General features: G+C 36.6%; 1 protein-coding gene across 1 annotated transcript in view; it reads right to left on the reverse strand.

Moving 5' to 3' along the window:
- Skor2 (SKI family transcriptional corepressor 2) overlaps positions 1-16616 on the reverse strand; it is a 29372-nt gene that overhangs the window by 6485 nt on the left and 6271 nt on the right. The window contains exons 5-7 of the mRNA XM_013018881.1: positions 5028-5093; positions 4555-4653; positions 1263-1330 (exon numbers count right to left, since the gene is read on the reverse strand). Coding sequence (XP_012874335.1) covers positions 1263-1330; positions 4555-4653; positions 5028-5093 — 233 coding nt within the window. The remainder of the gene's footprint in view (positions 1-1262; positions 1331-4554; positions 4654-5027; positions 5094-16616) is intronic.

Below are 16616 nucleotides of genomic sequence, written 5' to 3' on the forward strand. Positions count from 1 at the left end.
AGCTGAGAATAGTAAGATACACATTTCTTTTTAACCCTCTGTGGGAGATTTATTATCAACCCATTAACAAAATCCAGTACTCCCCAGTGAATTTCAGTTCAAACAACACACACACACACACACACACAAAACTAATACATAAATGTAGACTTTGTTGCAGCAGCATACTGTGCAGAGTTTATCAGATCTGGGAGCTAATGAGCACTTGAGCTGCAAATGGCAGTATAGAGTTACAAGCAACTGACCCTTAATATGGGACAAATAATGATGAAATCCAATATTTCTTTTAAAACAACTATCAGGAATCTCTATAAACACAAATATGATTTTTCTAATACAGAAAGGAGACATTGACAACTGTATTTCTTAAATAATCCTGACAGAGAATTAGATGCTTATCTCTTAGAACAAGATGTGCATAGACACATGCTTAATAGTCTAAGAATAATAGATATCAGCTCAAACATCTCAAACAACCCAAATTATAGTAATAATGCTGGTAATAATACTAAAGACCAGCATATGTCTTTATCCAGGTGACCAGAAATACCCTGAGAATAATGTGCAGAAACTCTTTTCTCCATTCTACTTAAGAAAATGAGGACGCTTGGGAGATCTATTTAAAAGCACTAACGAATAATGCCAGATGTGTCTATGTGAGGATACAGGGTGAAGAATTCAGGGAACAAAAACTACAAACAAAAGTGCTCCATTAATCAGATCTCTTTCTGGGGGTATTTCCATATAAATAGAGCACTCAAAGGAAGGAATGGGTAGGACAGACTGACAGACTTTATGCGATAATTCTTTCTTTTTATCATCCTTGAAGTGCCTGTTACTGTTTGTGTGGATATTAAGTTCTTTTGACCCTAGAGAGAACCTGGCTGGAGAAAGAAGCAAAGTACAGAAGACAGCAACCCTTTGCCCAGCCCCACTGTACCCCAGCACTGTGGTCTGAAGTTTGCAGAATATGAGGAAATGCAGGTATCTTTGGTTGCCCACAGAGACAATGTACACATCTGTCTATTAACACATGGGAGGTAGTTACATTTGGAGGAAACATACTGTCGCATCTGTTTACTTTGTGCCTAAGTAAATCTCTTGGTAATTAGCATCTCAACCAGCTGAGAGGTAAGTGGACCAAAAGATTTCCTGGCAGAAATCACAGTTTCATACAGATTGAGGGAGTTGAAAACAACCCCATCAAACTATGTTTGTTTGTTTTTTTGCAGCAGAAATTTTGAAGTAGAAATATATCTTACAATTTGTAACTGTTGCACCATTTCTTCTCTGTAGGCTAATTCCCTTTTCATCTGATCCTGAAAGTTATCTGGTAGGAGAGAGAGATAGAGAAAGAAATTTATCAAAGCGCAAAATCTACCTTTAGTATGCAGTTGGCCTAAGGGTCTTGAATTTGTGGCTTCAACCAATCTTAGATGGAAACATTTTTTTTAACTGCATCTGTTCTGAACATCTATATTTTCTTCTTGCCATTATTCCCTAAACAATATGGTATAACAACTGTTTACTATTACATTAGGGATTGTAAGTACTGTAGAGGTGATTTGAGATATATCAGAGGATATATTATGTGATATGCAAGTGCTACAGTGTTTTATATTAGGGGCATTAGCTTATCCACCTCCTCATGAATGGTATTAGAAAACTCCTACAGAGATTCCTCTATGCTTTTATTCTGATATGGTTTTTACAAAATGGGGGTTTCTCCTTTTCATTGGAGTGAATTTAAGTCTGTCTGCTAGCCCCACGGGCCCCTCACATTTAGTTACAAAATACCATGTACATATGCTATTTTCATCTGTGCACAATTGACTGTCTCTTTGTGATGTGTCTGAACCATGCATTACTCAAGACTTGTGACACACACACGTACAACTTCCTTGCTTAGTAGAGTATGTTATAGATTAAAAAGGAGAAAATTTTGTCTTTTTTAACAAACATGTTTCATGTATATGGCAATTACAGAGGACACAAATTAATTCAGACCAAAAGTATGAATAAGCTGGGTGCTGGTGGTTCATGCCTGTAATCCTAGCTACTCAAGAGGCTAAAGATAATGAGGATCAAGGTTTAAAGGCAACCTGGGCAGGAAAGTCCATGAGACTTCTCTCTAATTAAATAGCAAAAAGCCAGAGAAGTGGAGCTGTGGCTCTAGTGGTAGAGTAGTAGCTTTTAGTGCAAAAGTAAGGCACAGCACTTAGGCCCTGAATTCAAACTCAAGTGCTAACCAAAAAAAAACCCAAAAGAAGGAAACAAAACAAAAACCCCCAAAACAAAATAAGAAACAAAGTAAAGATGAATGTTCCATCTGAGTTGTAAATGGTCAGTTGTATCACTATAACATTTTTTAAAAACATAAACATGTTGTACGTGTCTCGCGTTGGAAGTTAATGGTTATTGTGGATTCTTTCAGATGAATATTAATTTAGCTTTTATTAATAGAATAAATTATGACTATAAAGGCTTTGGGAAATGCTGATAGAGAACTTAGAGATTCAGTAAAATTTGGACTTACTCTGCTGGGTCTAAAAGCAGGGATCCATGAACTCAACTATTAGATAAACCCCAGCTATGGGGACACAAGTCATTCAATGTCTGCTCACTGATTGAAGGAATTGTAAGAAATAATCTCCCTTAAGGTACAATTTTAGAAGTTAGAGAATCCTGGATCCTTTTGAAAAATTGTAAAGCTTCAAATATGTTTTCAATGATCCTCTTTTCTCAAATCTACACATATCAAAAGCTATTGACTATGTTCCTACCCTCAATTTTATTCTAAGGTTCAGAGACATTCTCTGAACCCTGCGAATCCTAAACTTCCCTTTTACTTCCCAAGAGATCATTAAGTGGCAGACCCTGCTGCTCCCGTGATTGGTCAGTGCTCCCTTCAATCATGCAGTTACCTTTGTACTGAGTCCTTACTCCTATATATATGAAACCCGATCTGTTTACAAATGATCTTGAGCCTGTTTTTTGTTTACTTTTTGAGTTGTGCTGACCAAAACATAGGGAAGCGCTGGTGCAGCATGCAGGTCTCCCTCCTGGCATTTTGGATAGAACTGAAATGGTCAGTTACTGGAAATTCTTCCATATGCTAGTCTGTGGCTCTGGCACAAGAATTGCCAACTCAGGTTTTGAGATGCCCAGATTAATAGCAAAGGGCATGCTGACATTCTAAAAAAGTATCCCTGGAAAAATTCATTTAACATTTAGATATTGAAAAATGTTTGCGTGCTATTTTCTTTTTCATTTTTCTTTCTCTGAAGATGAGACTAGGATTAAATATACTCCAAAAACCTTGGGGAAATCTCCTAGAATGTATTAATCCAAATGTGACCCAGACTAGACCAAAGAATTTTAGAAATCTTAGTATTACTACAAAGTGTTTTTAAAGTTCTACAATGATGACAGAAAAAAAAAAGCTGTTAGGCAACAACGTCTGCTCACACATTTGGAGTGGAATTTTAACATGAAAAATGAATTGAGAATGCAAAAATACTAAAATGAAGCCAGGCACCCATGGCTCAGGCCTGTAATCCTAGCTACTCAGGAGGCTGAGATCTGAGGATCGTGATTGGAAGGTAGCCCCAGCTGAAGAGTCCCCATGAGACCCTGATCTCCAATTAACCACTCAAAAACTGGAAGTGGAGCTGTGTAAGTGGTAGAATGCTAGCCTTGAGCAGCACAAGGAGGTTCAGGGACTGTGCCCAAGCCCTGGGTTCAAGTTTCACAACTAACAAAAATACTGCTAAAATGATACAACTTTAATCATGGTAGCCTCCCTCCCTTTCACTTTCCTCAGTAAATCATGGTGCAAAAATATTAACTGTAAGATTCCATAATACCTTTTATTATAATATGTGCTTACATTTTATTATTAGTTATAGTTGTGCATCTCTTACTGTATCTAATTTGAAAATTAAACTTTATCATAGATATGGGTATATAGGAAGTACATAGAGGATTCAATATTATCTGAAGTTTCAAGTGTCCACAGTGGATCTCAGAATATGTCTCCTAAGAATAAGGAGAAACTACTGTAAATTTGTGTGCCTCGAACAGTTAAAGTTTCAATTTTCATAATTATACTTATCTAAACCCTAAGCAGTGATTCAGACTTATCTGAGAATAAAAGTTAATTGTGATTTCTCTTTTCTTTTCCTATCTTAGAGAATAATACCTGAATAATTGTTTTATTTCAAAATTATAATCTAAATATAATCTGAATATAGTAGTAGACTTACATATGGAATTGTATGCTTATGTACATCTTTTAATACTTATATAACATGTGTATACATACACATACCATACACATATATCAATACATAAAAATAGAAAGTTTTTATAAGAAATTGTATCTGTGAACCAAATCAAAGCATGCATAAGAAACTAAAATTTATGAATATTTGGACAATCCATGGGAGGTCTGGGAGATTTGTGCTTAATCACTTCATACTTAGAATCATGTACTTGGTATTAGTAATAGGAGTGCAATCAAATGTCAAAAATGTAATAAAAGTGACTTCTTACTGAATACTGGGAAAGATGTATTTCCTTTTAACACTTGGAATTCTTGTTCTAGTCGTCTCCGTAAATCTATTTGTTCAAATAAAACCTTCTGAAGTTCTTCTAATAGAGAAAAAAGAAGAGTCATTTTACTAATCTTTACAAATAACTCTCCAGAGAACCATTATATATGGCAATTTATTATTATAAGACAAAATATTTTACCAGTTTAAAAAGAGTTGCATAGACACAGGATAGATTTTGTGCAGAAATCCATGAATATAAATCAATGCAATATATTATTTTAAAGTATTGTATTACAGTGTCATGTATTGATTGATATGTATGCATTAATCTCAATTATATCCACCCAATGGTCCATATATTATTCATATGTTGCTTGTCAAGCTTAAAATATGGCACAGAACAAAAATATCCTCCTCTTATCTCCTCAGTCAGAGAGAAGAAATCCTATAGGCATTAAAAGTTTTCTTTACCTTTTCCCATATTTTCTACATCTTTTTTAAGTGAATGAGGTGAATTGGTTTCTTGTGTGTGTTCACCTTTAAAACAAAAACAGAAGAAAAATGTTATTAGTTTCACTGAGGCTGTTTTCTGAAAGTTTTTCTTTTAAAATGTACAAAGAGTTCATTTAGTATCAACTGAGGTTAGAAGTCTTCAGAACCAGATGTTCTCATTTACTCGTGTACAGTTCCCCAGAACTATGGAAAGAGCAATGAGAAAATGAGAGCAGAGCCTGCCTTGCCTGTGGACAGCAACTTTATGAATGCAGGATTCTGACGTTATTTATCTTTTCTTCTCACTAGCCACCACTGTCTACCCTTTCTTGACAACAATGGTGATTGCTGGAGTAGGCAGAAGGAGAGGCTGAGCCAGTCAAGATTTCAGGCAGAAATCTTATCAGCATTCTCCTCTTCCTTGAAGTGAAGAAGCCCAGTTTCAACTAGGAGACCCTTAAGATCTCAGATGCAGAGCCTATAAAAATTTGGAGGTCTCTAAAATGTGGGACAATGGAAAAGAATATGATAGAAGGCCTTGAATTGTCCTTTGGGGAGCAGTAATCAGTCTGGAGCGTTTTCTAGTAATTGATGACTTGATTTTCTTTTTCTTTTAAATTAACTTGAATAAAAATAGGAAATCGGTTCTCGATTAGTTTGTAAAATGCTCACTTGTTTCCTAATACTCTCTGGACTACTCACATTGGACCAATAAAAACTATATTGTGGAATTAGGGTGGTAACACACATGAACAAGGCTTTCAGTTCAATCCCCAGCACCAAACCCAAAACAAACCCAACAAAAGAGATTTAACTGTACTTTTGCACAAAGTTAGATTGTTATTCTTATCAATTTGGCTTATGTGCCAAGTAAAATGATGGCAAGATAAAAAGCAAATATTGATGAAGAGTGAGTCGGCGTAATCCAGAAAATCCCTAAATGTACCAAAGAAATCCACTCATTCAGCTAATCAAATAATTATATTTTCAAATTTCAAATAGACTTCCTCAATATCCACATAATTTAATTAAATTTTCCGCCTTTGTCTAAAGAGTGGTGGTAGTACAGCTAAAAGCATTCTGACAAGGTTTTATGGGTTCTCCCCTCCTTGGTCCCCAGGGGCTAGCCCTCTCCTCTCTGTCTCCAGAGCACCTTGTACAGGTCTTAGGCATAGTGCTCTTTCTTCCCCTTCCTCACCCATTGGGCCTTGTGCTACTTAAAAACAGGAGCTCTGTCTTCACTATGGCTAGTGCCTTAAAGAACTGGACACACAAGAAGACTTCAATAAAGTGTCTTGGGTTGTTACTGAGAGGAACCCCAGGAGGTTGTAAATTCTAAATTACGGCGTAGGCCTAAATTCATCACTTCAATTCTCTCCTCACTATTCATTTCCCTTAGCAAGAAATGGAATGTAATGGCCCCAGGCACTTGTAGGAATACTGGGAGATTTCATTGTCAAGGTAAAAATTTCTATAAAGAGGGAAACAGAATTTTTCCTAAAGCAGCAACCTATACTACAGTGTCATAGACAGACAGGAAAATCCTCAACATGAAATTGCAAATGGTAATTCTATATTTTACCTAATGGCTGTCAGGACTATGTGTATGCACATGCATGTGTGTATGTAAAAACATATGTGTATATAGACATATATGCACATATGCAAATGCATAGTTACAGATATATTGGCAGCCCTATGTTCTCAGATGGCAACCATTTTCTCTAATAGATAGCATTCATTTCCACTTTTCCTGGCCATGACCTCTCTATATAGGCTCTGGCACTTTTTTTTTTTGGTCGGTCGTGGCCTGAACTCTGGGCCTGGGTGCTGTCTCCTAAACTCTTCAGCTCAAGGCTAATGCTCTAGCACTTGAGCCACAGCACCACTTCCGGCTATTTCTGCTTATGTGGTGCTGAGGAATTGAACCCAGGGCCTCATGCATGCAAGGCAAGTGCTCTACCTCTGAACCATCTTCCCAGCTTGGCTCTGGCATGCTTGAATCGTGACATTGTATCTTTCTTTTCCATATAATAAGAAAATAATGAGGAAATATCTGTAAAATCTTTTAATTATAGATTTCAGTATTTTTTCTTAAAACATACTATTATCTAAAGAAGAGTAGCATGAAGATCTATAACAAATCTTTAATATGCAAAGCAACAAGAGAGTCTAGAAAGTTTTTGAGATAAGATCTCACTATTTACCCCATGCTTGGTTTGAACTTGAGATCTTCCTGCCTTAGCCTCCTGGAGTTATAGGTGCTACCATGCCTAAGTGTAATAAACAGTATTTTGAAATGAAGATAATTGCATATTATTTGCAGTTTTGTACATCTGAGTAGAAACTTCATAGTCATGCAGTCAGTATTGAACCAGAACAAGACAAGAAGAAAAACATACACTTATAAAACTATGTACTTACAAGGTGTCAATAAAACTATATAATTCTAAAATTCTTTTTAACTGCTCAAAGCATGCTTGAAATGAGATCATTTGTTCTTTTATTATTTTTTTTTGGTTGGCCTTGAACTCAGGGCCTGGGTTCTGTCCCTGAGCCTCTTTGTGCTCAATTCTAGTGCTCTTCCACTTGAGCCACAGCACCACTTCTGGTTTTTGAGTGGTTAATTTGAGATAAGACTCCCATGGAGACTTTTCTGTCCAGGCTGGCTTTGAACTGTGATCCTCAGATCTCAGCCTCCTGAATAGCTAGTATTACAGGCATGAGCCACTGGTGCCCAGCAGATCATTTGTTCTTAAATAGGCAGTTGTAGAAGCCACATTGTTATCATGTTATAGACTAGACCTTTTGGATTCATATAGATTAGTGTATTTTGTGTCCTGCTTATCTTTTTTTTTTTTGTCCGGTCGTGGGCCTGAACTCTGAGCCTGGGCACTGCCCCTCAGCTCTTCAGCTCAAGGCTAGCACTCTACCACTTGAGCCACAGTGCCACTTCCGGCTTTTTTTTTTTTTTTTTGCTTATGGGTGCTGAGGAATCGAACCCAGGGCCTCAAGCATGCAAGGCAAGCGCTTTATCACTGAGCCACCTTCCCAGCCCCTGGCCTGCTTATCTTACATTCTGTTTTAATTTGATCATTAAATTTATAACTTGAAATATGGTATTCCAACATGCATTTCTTTTCCATTTCACAATTAGTAGCTTAATATAGATTTGAAATGACTAAGTAGCTAATAAATAGAAGCATTAACCACAGGAAAATCTGATAGTGATATTAAGAATAAGCTTTCCCATCTCAGCTTTGTAGAGGTTTTATTAATATTCTGCATCTGTGTCTATTTCAAACAAATATTTTGTTGCAACTTCTGAGTTGCAATTTGTAGCTTGAAAGAATACAATTTCTCTCTTGCAAAATGTTCAAAAAATAGTTAAACATTGGGTAAATAAGGAGCACAGAAGCAGCTTTGGTTGCCTTTTGTGCAGTTTTCCTGGACTGTTGCCTTCTGTATATTACCAATCTGTGAAAACCAGATCGTTAATGGTGGTTAAAAATGACCTTTGGGAGCCTGAATATTTGTTCACTATTGTTGCTAATGTTTTCCATCTGGCTAAAAAAAAGGCAATCTAGTACTAGATTAAATAAATGTGATTTGACAATAAGCTTCAAAAATTTTTTTTGTCGGTCATAGGGCTTGAACTCTGGGCCTGAGCGCTGTCCCTCAGCTTTTTCAGCTCAAAGTTAGTGCTCTACCACTGGAGCTACAACACTATTTCTGGTTTTATAGTGGTTTTTTGGAGATAAGAGTTTCACAGACTTTCCTACCCCAGCTGGCTTTGAACCTCGATCCTCAGATCTCAGCCTCCTGAGTAGCTAGGATTACAGGTGTGAGCCACCGGCACCCGTCTTTAAGCTTCCAGTTTTTATAAATATCCCATCGGGTTAGAGGCTCATCTTAAATAGATGGCTTCCTGCTTCAGTCTTCCTCCCTGTCTCCCCAGTGCCTGAGATGGCAAGTATGCAACCACCATGCCTAGTTTGCATTTTACTTTTATAAAATTAATGAATGCATTTGGAAACATCCTCAAATTAAAATGCTATCTTTCCTTCTTGCATTTCCCTTTAAAAAAAGTCAAAGCAGGGAAACATAGAGCTCTTAATGATGTAGTGATACAGATGGAAATATATATACATGGGTAGAATATCTTTCTTGAAGGCCTGGCCTCCTCTATGTCTTGGGTCAGACTGTAGAAGAAATAGCTGAGTGACTAGAAATTGGAAAGTAATGAATAGGTAGAGCATAAAAGGCCTCCTGTGGATGGATGTGACTGAAGGCTATTGCTTTGGGGTGTGTCAACCTTAGTCCTCTGCTGGTGCACCCCTCGACAGGACCAGTTTATTATGGCCTACATGGTTTCTGTGAATTCTGCTCCTTTCAGAGGGTAAAGGCAGCATTGTGCACATCAAATAAATTCTACTGGTATCTAGTGCAACCAGAAACAAAAGGGCCAGAGTTATAAAGTTCTTACTTTCCAAGTCTCTCTAGGGTCCTCTAGCTTACGCAGGTGAATGTTCTACCCAACCTCCTCATTTAGCCATCAGATAATGAAGATACAAGATGATGGATGAGACAATGCACCATGATGCAGTATATATATATATATATATATTATATATATATATAATATATATATATTATATATATAATAGGTAAATATATGATATATATATATATAATAGGTAAATATATGATAGGTAAATAGCAAATGATGGGAGACTAGGATTTACAAAGGAAATCAAACCAAACAGCAAATATCTCTTCCCTCAAATCAGTCAACATCAAGCAACTACAGTAATTACACTTTTCCTTAAACACCTCTGGTCAAGGACCTGCAATGGCTCCTCCTAGTTTATAACACAATGTCTACTTTAAACTCCTCTTTCAGAGGCTTCAAGGTCTCCCAACACTTTGTCTACCTACTGAGCCAACATGTGTTTATTACCACACAAACCCTTTCTTGTACTCAGGCCTTTATTTCTCTTTTCTGCTGAATGACACTGCTGTCGCTTATTTCTCTTGCCTAAGACTCCTCCTCTTTCATCCTACTCCCATTCCAAATGAGAATGCCATAAAAATACCTGCTCATCATGACTGAATGCTTAGATCCCCCAACATTCTTATGCTGAATTCCTAATTTTCAAGGTGATGGTACTAGGGATGGTCAACTTTTGGATGTTGATTAGGTCATGAGGGCAGAGCCTCATGGGCAGGATTAGTGCCCTACTCAGAGAACCTAAGGGCCTCTTCCTACCACTTTTCTGCCAGGTAATGCTATACCAAGAAACGGACTATTTATGAATCTAGAACGGGGTCCTCACCAGCCACTGAATCTACTAATACTTTGATCCTGTATTTCCCAGCCTCCAAACCTATGAGAAATAAATTCTGTTTAAGTCAAGCCTAGGATATTTTTGTTATAGCGGTCTAATCAGACTGATTGTTCTCTCCCATAAGTCTTTCTCCACTTGGGCCAATCTCACTGGCTTGCTCCTTCCAAGCTGAAGTTCTAAATGGCTAGCATCTTTCCTGTGCCCCTTTGCACTCAATATTGTAGTGGCTCACTAAGGTGAGTCTGGTCTTCCTCAGCCAGAAGTTAGGCTTTCTGGTGGCAGGGAGTTTCTGTCCTATAGACAACTCTTATCATAGTTACCCTAGGGGAAGGTACAACTACGTTCCACAAATACTTGCTACACTTAATTTAATTATTTCTGGTTTGTAAAAGAAATACCAACTAATACTATTATAACTCATCAGTGTAGTAAGGAGTTTTGAAGTATTAATCCATCTCTATGCATATATACATATTTTGACCCATTTGTATATTCAGACTAAATTAAGCGAAGTCTATATTTTCAGTTTTTTCAGGAAATATATGTTGTTCTAATGGAAAATAATTTTTCTTCCCATTTGACTAAAATCTTCTTTTAGGAACAAGTACAACTATAGCACTAAATTTTAACTAAAACATGTAAAATATTAATTAACATATATGTCTGCCATGGCTTCCAGCGAGAAAATACTTTATATGTTTAGAGTTCATTTAATTATTTATTTTACATTTAATTATTTATTTTTAGTTTATTTCATGGAGATCAAACCTAGGGCTAGACACAATGCAATCTTCAAGCTCATTTAATCATCTATGAACCAAATAAGCAGGTGAGATGACTTGTTCTGTTGATCAAATAGATATTGTTCTCAAGCTAGATTCTGAAAGTAGTAAGATTATTTAAATAGGATAGCCTGTATGTAGGCTTCAATTGTGTGTATCAATTGGGCACACTAGAAAATGCCAAGCATATGCATAAAGACTAAGAGATTTGGCCTTTGCCCACCCTATAGGAATGTGATCTCTCTTTCCCACCTTTGTCCTCACTGTCTCCTTTTTAAACTCTCCTTGAGCCTGCAGCTAGCACACAGAGGCACTGTCCTAGCAAGCAGTAGCCAGCAAGCTGCTTATCACTGGAAGGGCCTCCATATCCCTCCACTAAGTATTTATTGCTGATAATACCTGAAGGAATGCATTTGGAGAAAACGCTTCTCTTTATAGAAAGTGTGCTATTTGACCCCCACTCAAAGGTAACTTTAGTAGATGGCATTGTTTTGATTTGGACTGTGTCTATAGATGAGGTACACTTGCATTCTAATATTTGGATAAATATGTTAGTCAAGCACCTAGATGTTTCTGTAGTTCACAGGAACTCATGCTACTGTCTGTTTTCTGGTACAGGGGAGTGAGCATGCCTTGCCATTAAAGCTGCAGATGGTCTATGTGTGTTGTTCCCAATACTTCTTCCTGCATTACCATGCCCTTTCTGGCTGGAATAAGGCTGTGCAGTGAGATATTTCTGTACTTTGAGATTGTTTCTTTTTCTTACAATGTATCTTGTAAGTACAAGCTGGATGAGACTAAAATTAATCTCAGTAGGTATAGTAAGTACATATAAGAATAATTTAGCAAAACACATGGTTTAGAGAGTTGGGTTCTTTTTGGGGGGGTCAGTTGTGGGGGCTGAACTCTGGGCCTGGGCGCTGTCCCTCCCTCTTCAGCTCAAGGCTAGTGTCCTACCACTTGGATCTCAGCACCACTTCCGGCTTTTTTCTTTTTGCTTATGTGGTGCTGAGGAATCAAACCCAGGGCCTCATGCATGCGAGGCAAGCACTCTACCACTGAGCCACCTTTCCAGCCCATAAAGAGGTGTTTTTAAGAGTTTTTTTTAAAAGTTTTTTTAAATAAAATCAAGACATTATATAATTACATAGGAGACCAGATTAAATAATTTTCTCCTCTATCAGTGCTATATAGATTTCTGCAAATTTCTGGGTGCTAAATTTTTCTACAATAAACTGCTTCTCCTATCCTGTTTAGAACGTTAGTGAGACTACAGAACAGAAGAGAAAATCAGTATCTCTGAATAGGTGGTACCACAAAATGAACTATTTATATCTCCACTAGTAAAATACAGTAAGCAATACTAGTGAGATTATAATGATCAAACTTTATAACTTATGATCACAATTTATTTTTAGTTGCATACACATTGCTCCTTGAATAAGTATATTAAATTTCTTTGATTAGTTAATCTTGAATCACTTCAAGATTTCTCTTGAGGGCTGGGAAGGTGGCTCAGTGGTAAAGTGCTTGCCTTGCATGCATGAGGCCCTGGGTTCGATTCCACAGCACCACATAAGCAGAAAAAAGCCAGAAGTGGCGCTGTGGATCAAGTGGTAGTGCATTAGCCTTGAGCTGAAGAGCTGAGGGACAGTGCCCAGGCCCAGAGTTCAGGTCCCATAACTGACAAAAACAAAAAACAAAACAAAACAAAACAAAGAGATTTCTCTTGAGTTTTAGAACTAGTATCATGAGTTAATGCTATTTCATATTTTTTTCTGGGAAGGCTTTTATTGTCCTGCTCTATCTCCTGGAGTTTTATATAAATTAAAAAAATATTAGTAAGCAGAGAAAATTTTCATAAACACAAAGAAATTGATATCTGAACTTTTTATAAACACAAAGAAATATATATTTAAGGATTTCAAAATACTTTATACAAAAAATGTTTATAGTAGAGATGAGAGGTTTTATCAAAATTTACAGGCAGATAACCTGAAACACAAACTACCCACAGTTCTCTAGTGAGAGAATTATAACTCAGATCTACTAGTATGTGCTTCTAAGAATTTCTCTTCTTGTGCCTTTTTTAAAAAAATTGTAAGCATGCTCTAAAATAGAATGGAATAATAAATCAGAGTGCCTCATCCGCTATATATTCATGAGAAGTGTAACTGCCTCTTACTATTCTCAGAAATCCATCCACAGCATATTAAGTACACTAGAGAATCATACCAGTGGAAATCAAATTGATTTTAAAACTTCTATACATATAACAAGATGCAGCCACACTCCGAGTCTGATACTGCTGGCATTTCTACAATGGAAGGGACTGAAAAGTGGGGATGACTCCACTGTCCCCCATTTCTTTGACCTGCAATCACTTTGAGCTGTCTCACCAGCTTACCCTACTGCATTCAATTTCAAATCACTTAACTTCACTGAAGTTATTCAAAATGGATATGCAAAACCTCACTCTGGGGTTGCAAAGGAAATAAGCTCCTTTATATTTTTGAGTAGGTAATATTTTGATCAAACTACTGTCCCTCAATCTATCTGACTTGGTTTTAAGCATAGGTCAGATCTTTAAGCAGATCTGTACATGAAAGTTCTACTGACTCCTGGGGAAATTTGACTGCTTAAGAGCTTCATGCAAATTTATCTCCTCTAATTATACAGAAGTACATCTTCTGCATGTGAAGTTTTTGCATGAATTTTTTCCCATTTAATCATTGAAAAATATAAACTCTTCAAAATTGCTGGAAAGAAAATTACTAATAAGACTGAAAGGTGGAAGTGGGAGTGAACTGAATTAAAATCATGAACTGAAAAACTCTAGGGTAGGACAGCCTCAAGAGGCTGAGGCAGAAGGACAAAGGCCAGCCTGGCTATACAGAGATTCTCAACAAAACAAAACAAAATCCCCCCAAACTTCCATTGAACTAAGTATTGCTGCTCAGCTGAATTTGTTTAAGGGATTACTTAATGCAAATAACTATCACTTAAAGAAAGATATATCTTGGGGTCACTAAAATATCCTGATAATCTACATCTACATTTATAATTACTATGAAAATGAAAACTTCACATAAAAGCTAAAAACTGCACGTTGAGTTATCAGGTCCTCAGAAAAGACATTTCATTCTCTTATATTCTAGTTGTGAATGCAAAGAAATTAAATATCATTAAATGTTATTTTTCAGTGATAATAATTGAATTGTATATCCATTTGTTAAAAGAACACATCAACCTTACAGTTTTGGTTATATTACTATATATTTTTTGTTCTTTTTTTTTTTAAGACAAAATGTTACTGTGTAGCCCAGGCTGTCTCAAATGTGTGATTCTCCTGCTTCAGTTTCCTAGGTTCTAGAATTACAGGCATCCACTACTACATCTGACTTAGATGGTATTTTATGTAGATCCCTATCCTGGTATTCATACTTTAGTGTAGCTAGACTGTCTCCTCTTGACTGTCAGCAAATGAAGACAGAGACTAGTGTTGATTTCGATCTCTGAATCCCCAGAGCCTGCCTGGCCAAGTACTTGGCACACAGTAGGTATTCAAAGCTAACTGTGGAGGACATGAGTAAATAAATGCTTTTCGTATAGAAGTTAACAGTTGTTACACAAAGAGAAATATCTCCATCCACAAGCAAGGAGTCTACATAAAACATTGTGCTGCTGGGGCTGGGAAGGTAGCTCAGTGGTAGAGTGCTTGCCTTGCATGCATGAGGCCCTGGGTTCAATTCCTCAGCACCACATAAACAGAAAAAGCCGGAAGTGGCGCTGTGGCTCAAGTGGTAGAGCGCTAGCCTTGAGCTGAAGAGCTGAGGGACAGCGCCCAGGCCCAGAGTTCAGGCCCCATGACCAGCAAAAAAAAAAACAAAAAAACATTGTGCTGCTACCATTCTCAAATAGATAATCACGAGTGCTCATAATCTCTTTGACTCATATGAATTTTGGACACTTTGCCAAATAAATCATTTCTTGGAATCTGATCATGAGTAAATAAATTAATATCAAAACCCAAAGCAAATTGAGTAGTCACCCTGGGGATTTCTCAAATGTGTATATCAATAGGAAGACCATAAGCTAATTTTTCTATACACAATGACAGTTGAAGTATAGAAAGTTAAATCCTATAACAAACTGAAACCCTTTAAGCACTTTCTGGAGTTTAAAACTCCACATACAAACTCAGGTCCATGCCTGTGGCCCTAGATACTCAGGAGACTGAGGCAAAAAGGATTACTTAAGCACACAAGTTTGAAAACAGCCCAGGAAATATAAGGAGACTCCATTTCAAAATGCATACAAACATGCAAACGTACATTAAATTCCACATTCTCAGCAAAACAGTCATCAGGATAAACTTCTTTTGACTCAAGATTCCAACATAAATTGAACAAAATTCATCTGAGACTTTTTCATTTCAATAATCCATTCTACATGCTATCACTTATACGAGATTATAATAGCTTATAACTTACTATCCTGATGTTTCCTTGAATAATGTGGGAATGAAATTGTGATATGGAAAATCAATGTAGAACAAATATCTCTGGGAATCTGTATCAAATTAATTATTGTGAGAACGGAACTGGCAATATATCAAGAGGATGAGTGGGTGTTATTAGCACAGTAACTATTGACTGTATTGTCCTGAGCTCCAGGCTTTGCAGAATTTTTATGTGAACACCAATCCTGACTACATTTTTACTTTCTTCCTTTAGCATTTATATTTCCATGTGAATATCAAACAATGGTGGATTCTGTAGTTTTTATCCTCTCTGGCTATCATTTTTGGAGGTCTAGAGGCATTTTAGTCAGTGCATGGAAAATAAACTCTCTCCAAATCCATGAACTTCCTTTAAATTCTATTCAAGTCAGAGGAAGGCAAAAGAAATGAAATGAAGATACTCTGTCAAGGAATCAGTTTGTCCTAATGGATTTGGCTTGCTAACTAGAAACAGATATACAGTTGTTGAACTTTATGAATACTACTTGTTAAATGTACTGTAAGAAATGAAAGTTTTTAAAAAGAAATGATTTCAGATTGTGGAATTTGGATTCTCTCGTTAAGTCTATGGAAATTATTTTAAGCATGAAATTATCCTGAAGTTTTTATAGATCACTCATTGCTACCTCTTGAAAAGCTGTGCACATTTTCTTCTTTTATAGCTTATTGAGATCTTTTATTTCCTCCAAAATTTGTATCAGAATAGAGTAAGAATTTAACAAAAGCAGACTTATGGTAATTGATGTTTGGTAGTTGAAGAAAGTGTAAGGTTTTATGTGAATGGATCTCTATATATGTTATTTTGTATTTTATGTGTATAATTTGAATTTTAATATTGCCAATATCCAGTTCCAAAATAAAAACTTTAGGATATAGGAAGTCAAGAATAACCTTTTTATTAATTAATTATGAATCT

This window comes from Dipodomys ordii, unplaced genomic scaffold (genome assembly GCF_000151885.1).
Source record: "Dipodomys ordii isolate 6190 unplaced genomic scaffold, Dord_2.0 Scaffold43, whole genome shotgun sequence".
NCBI lineage: Eukaryota > Metazoa > Chordata > Mammalia > Rodentia > Heteromyidae > Dipodomys > Dipodomys ordii.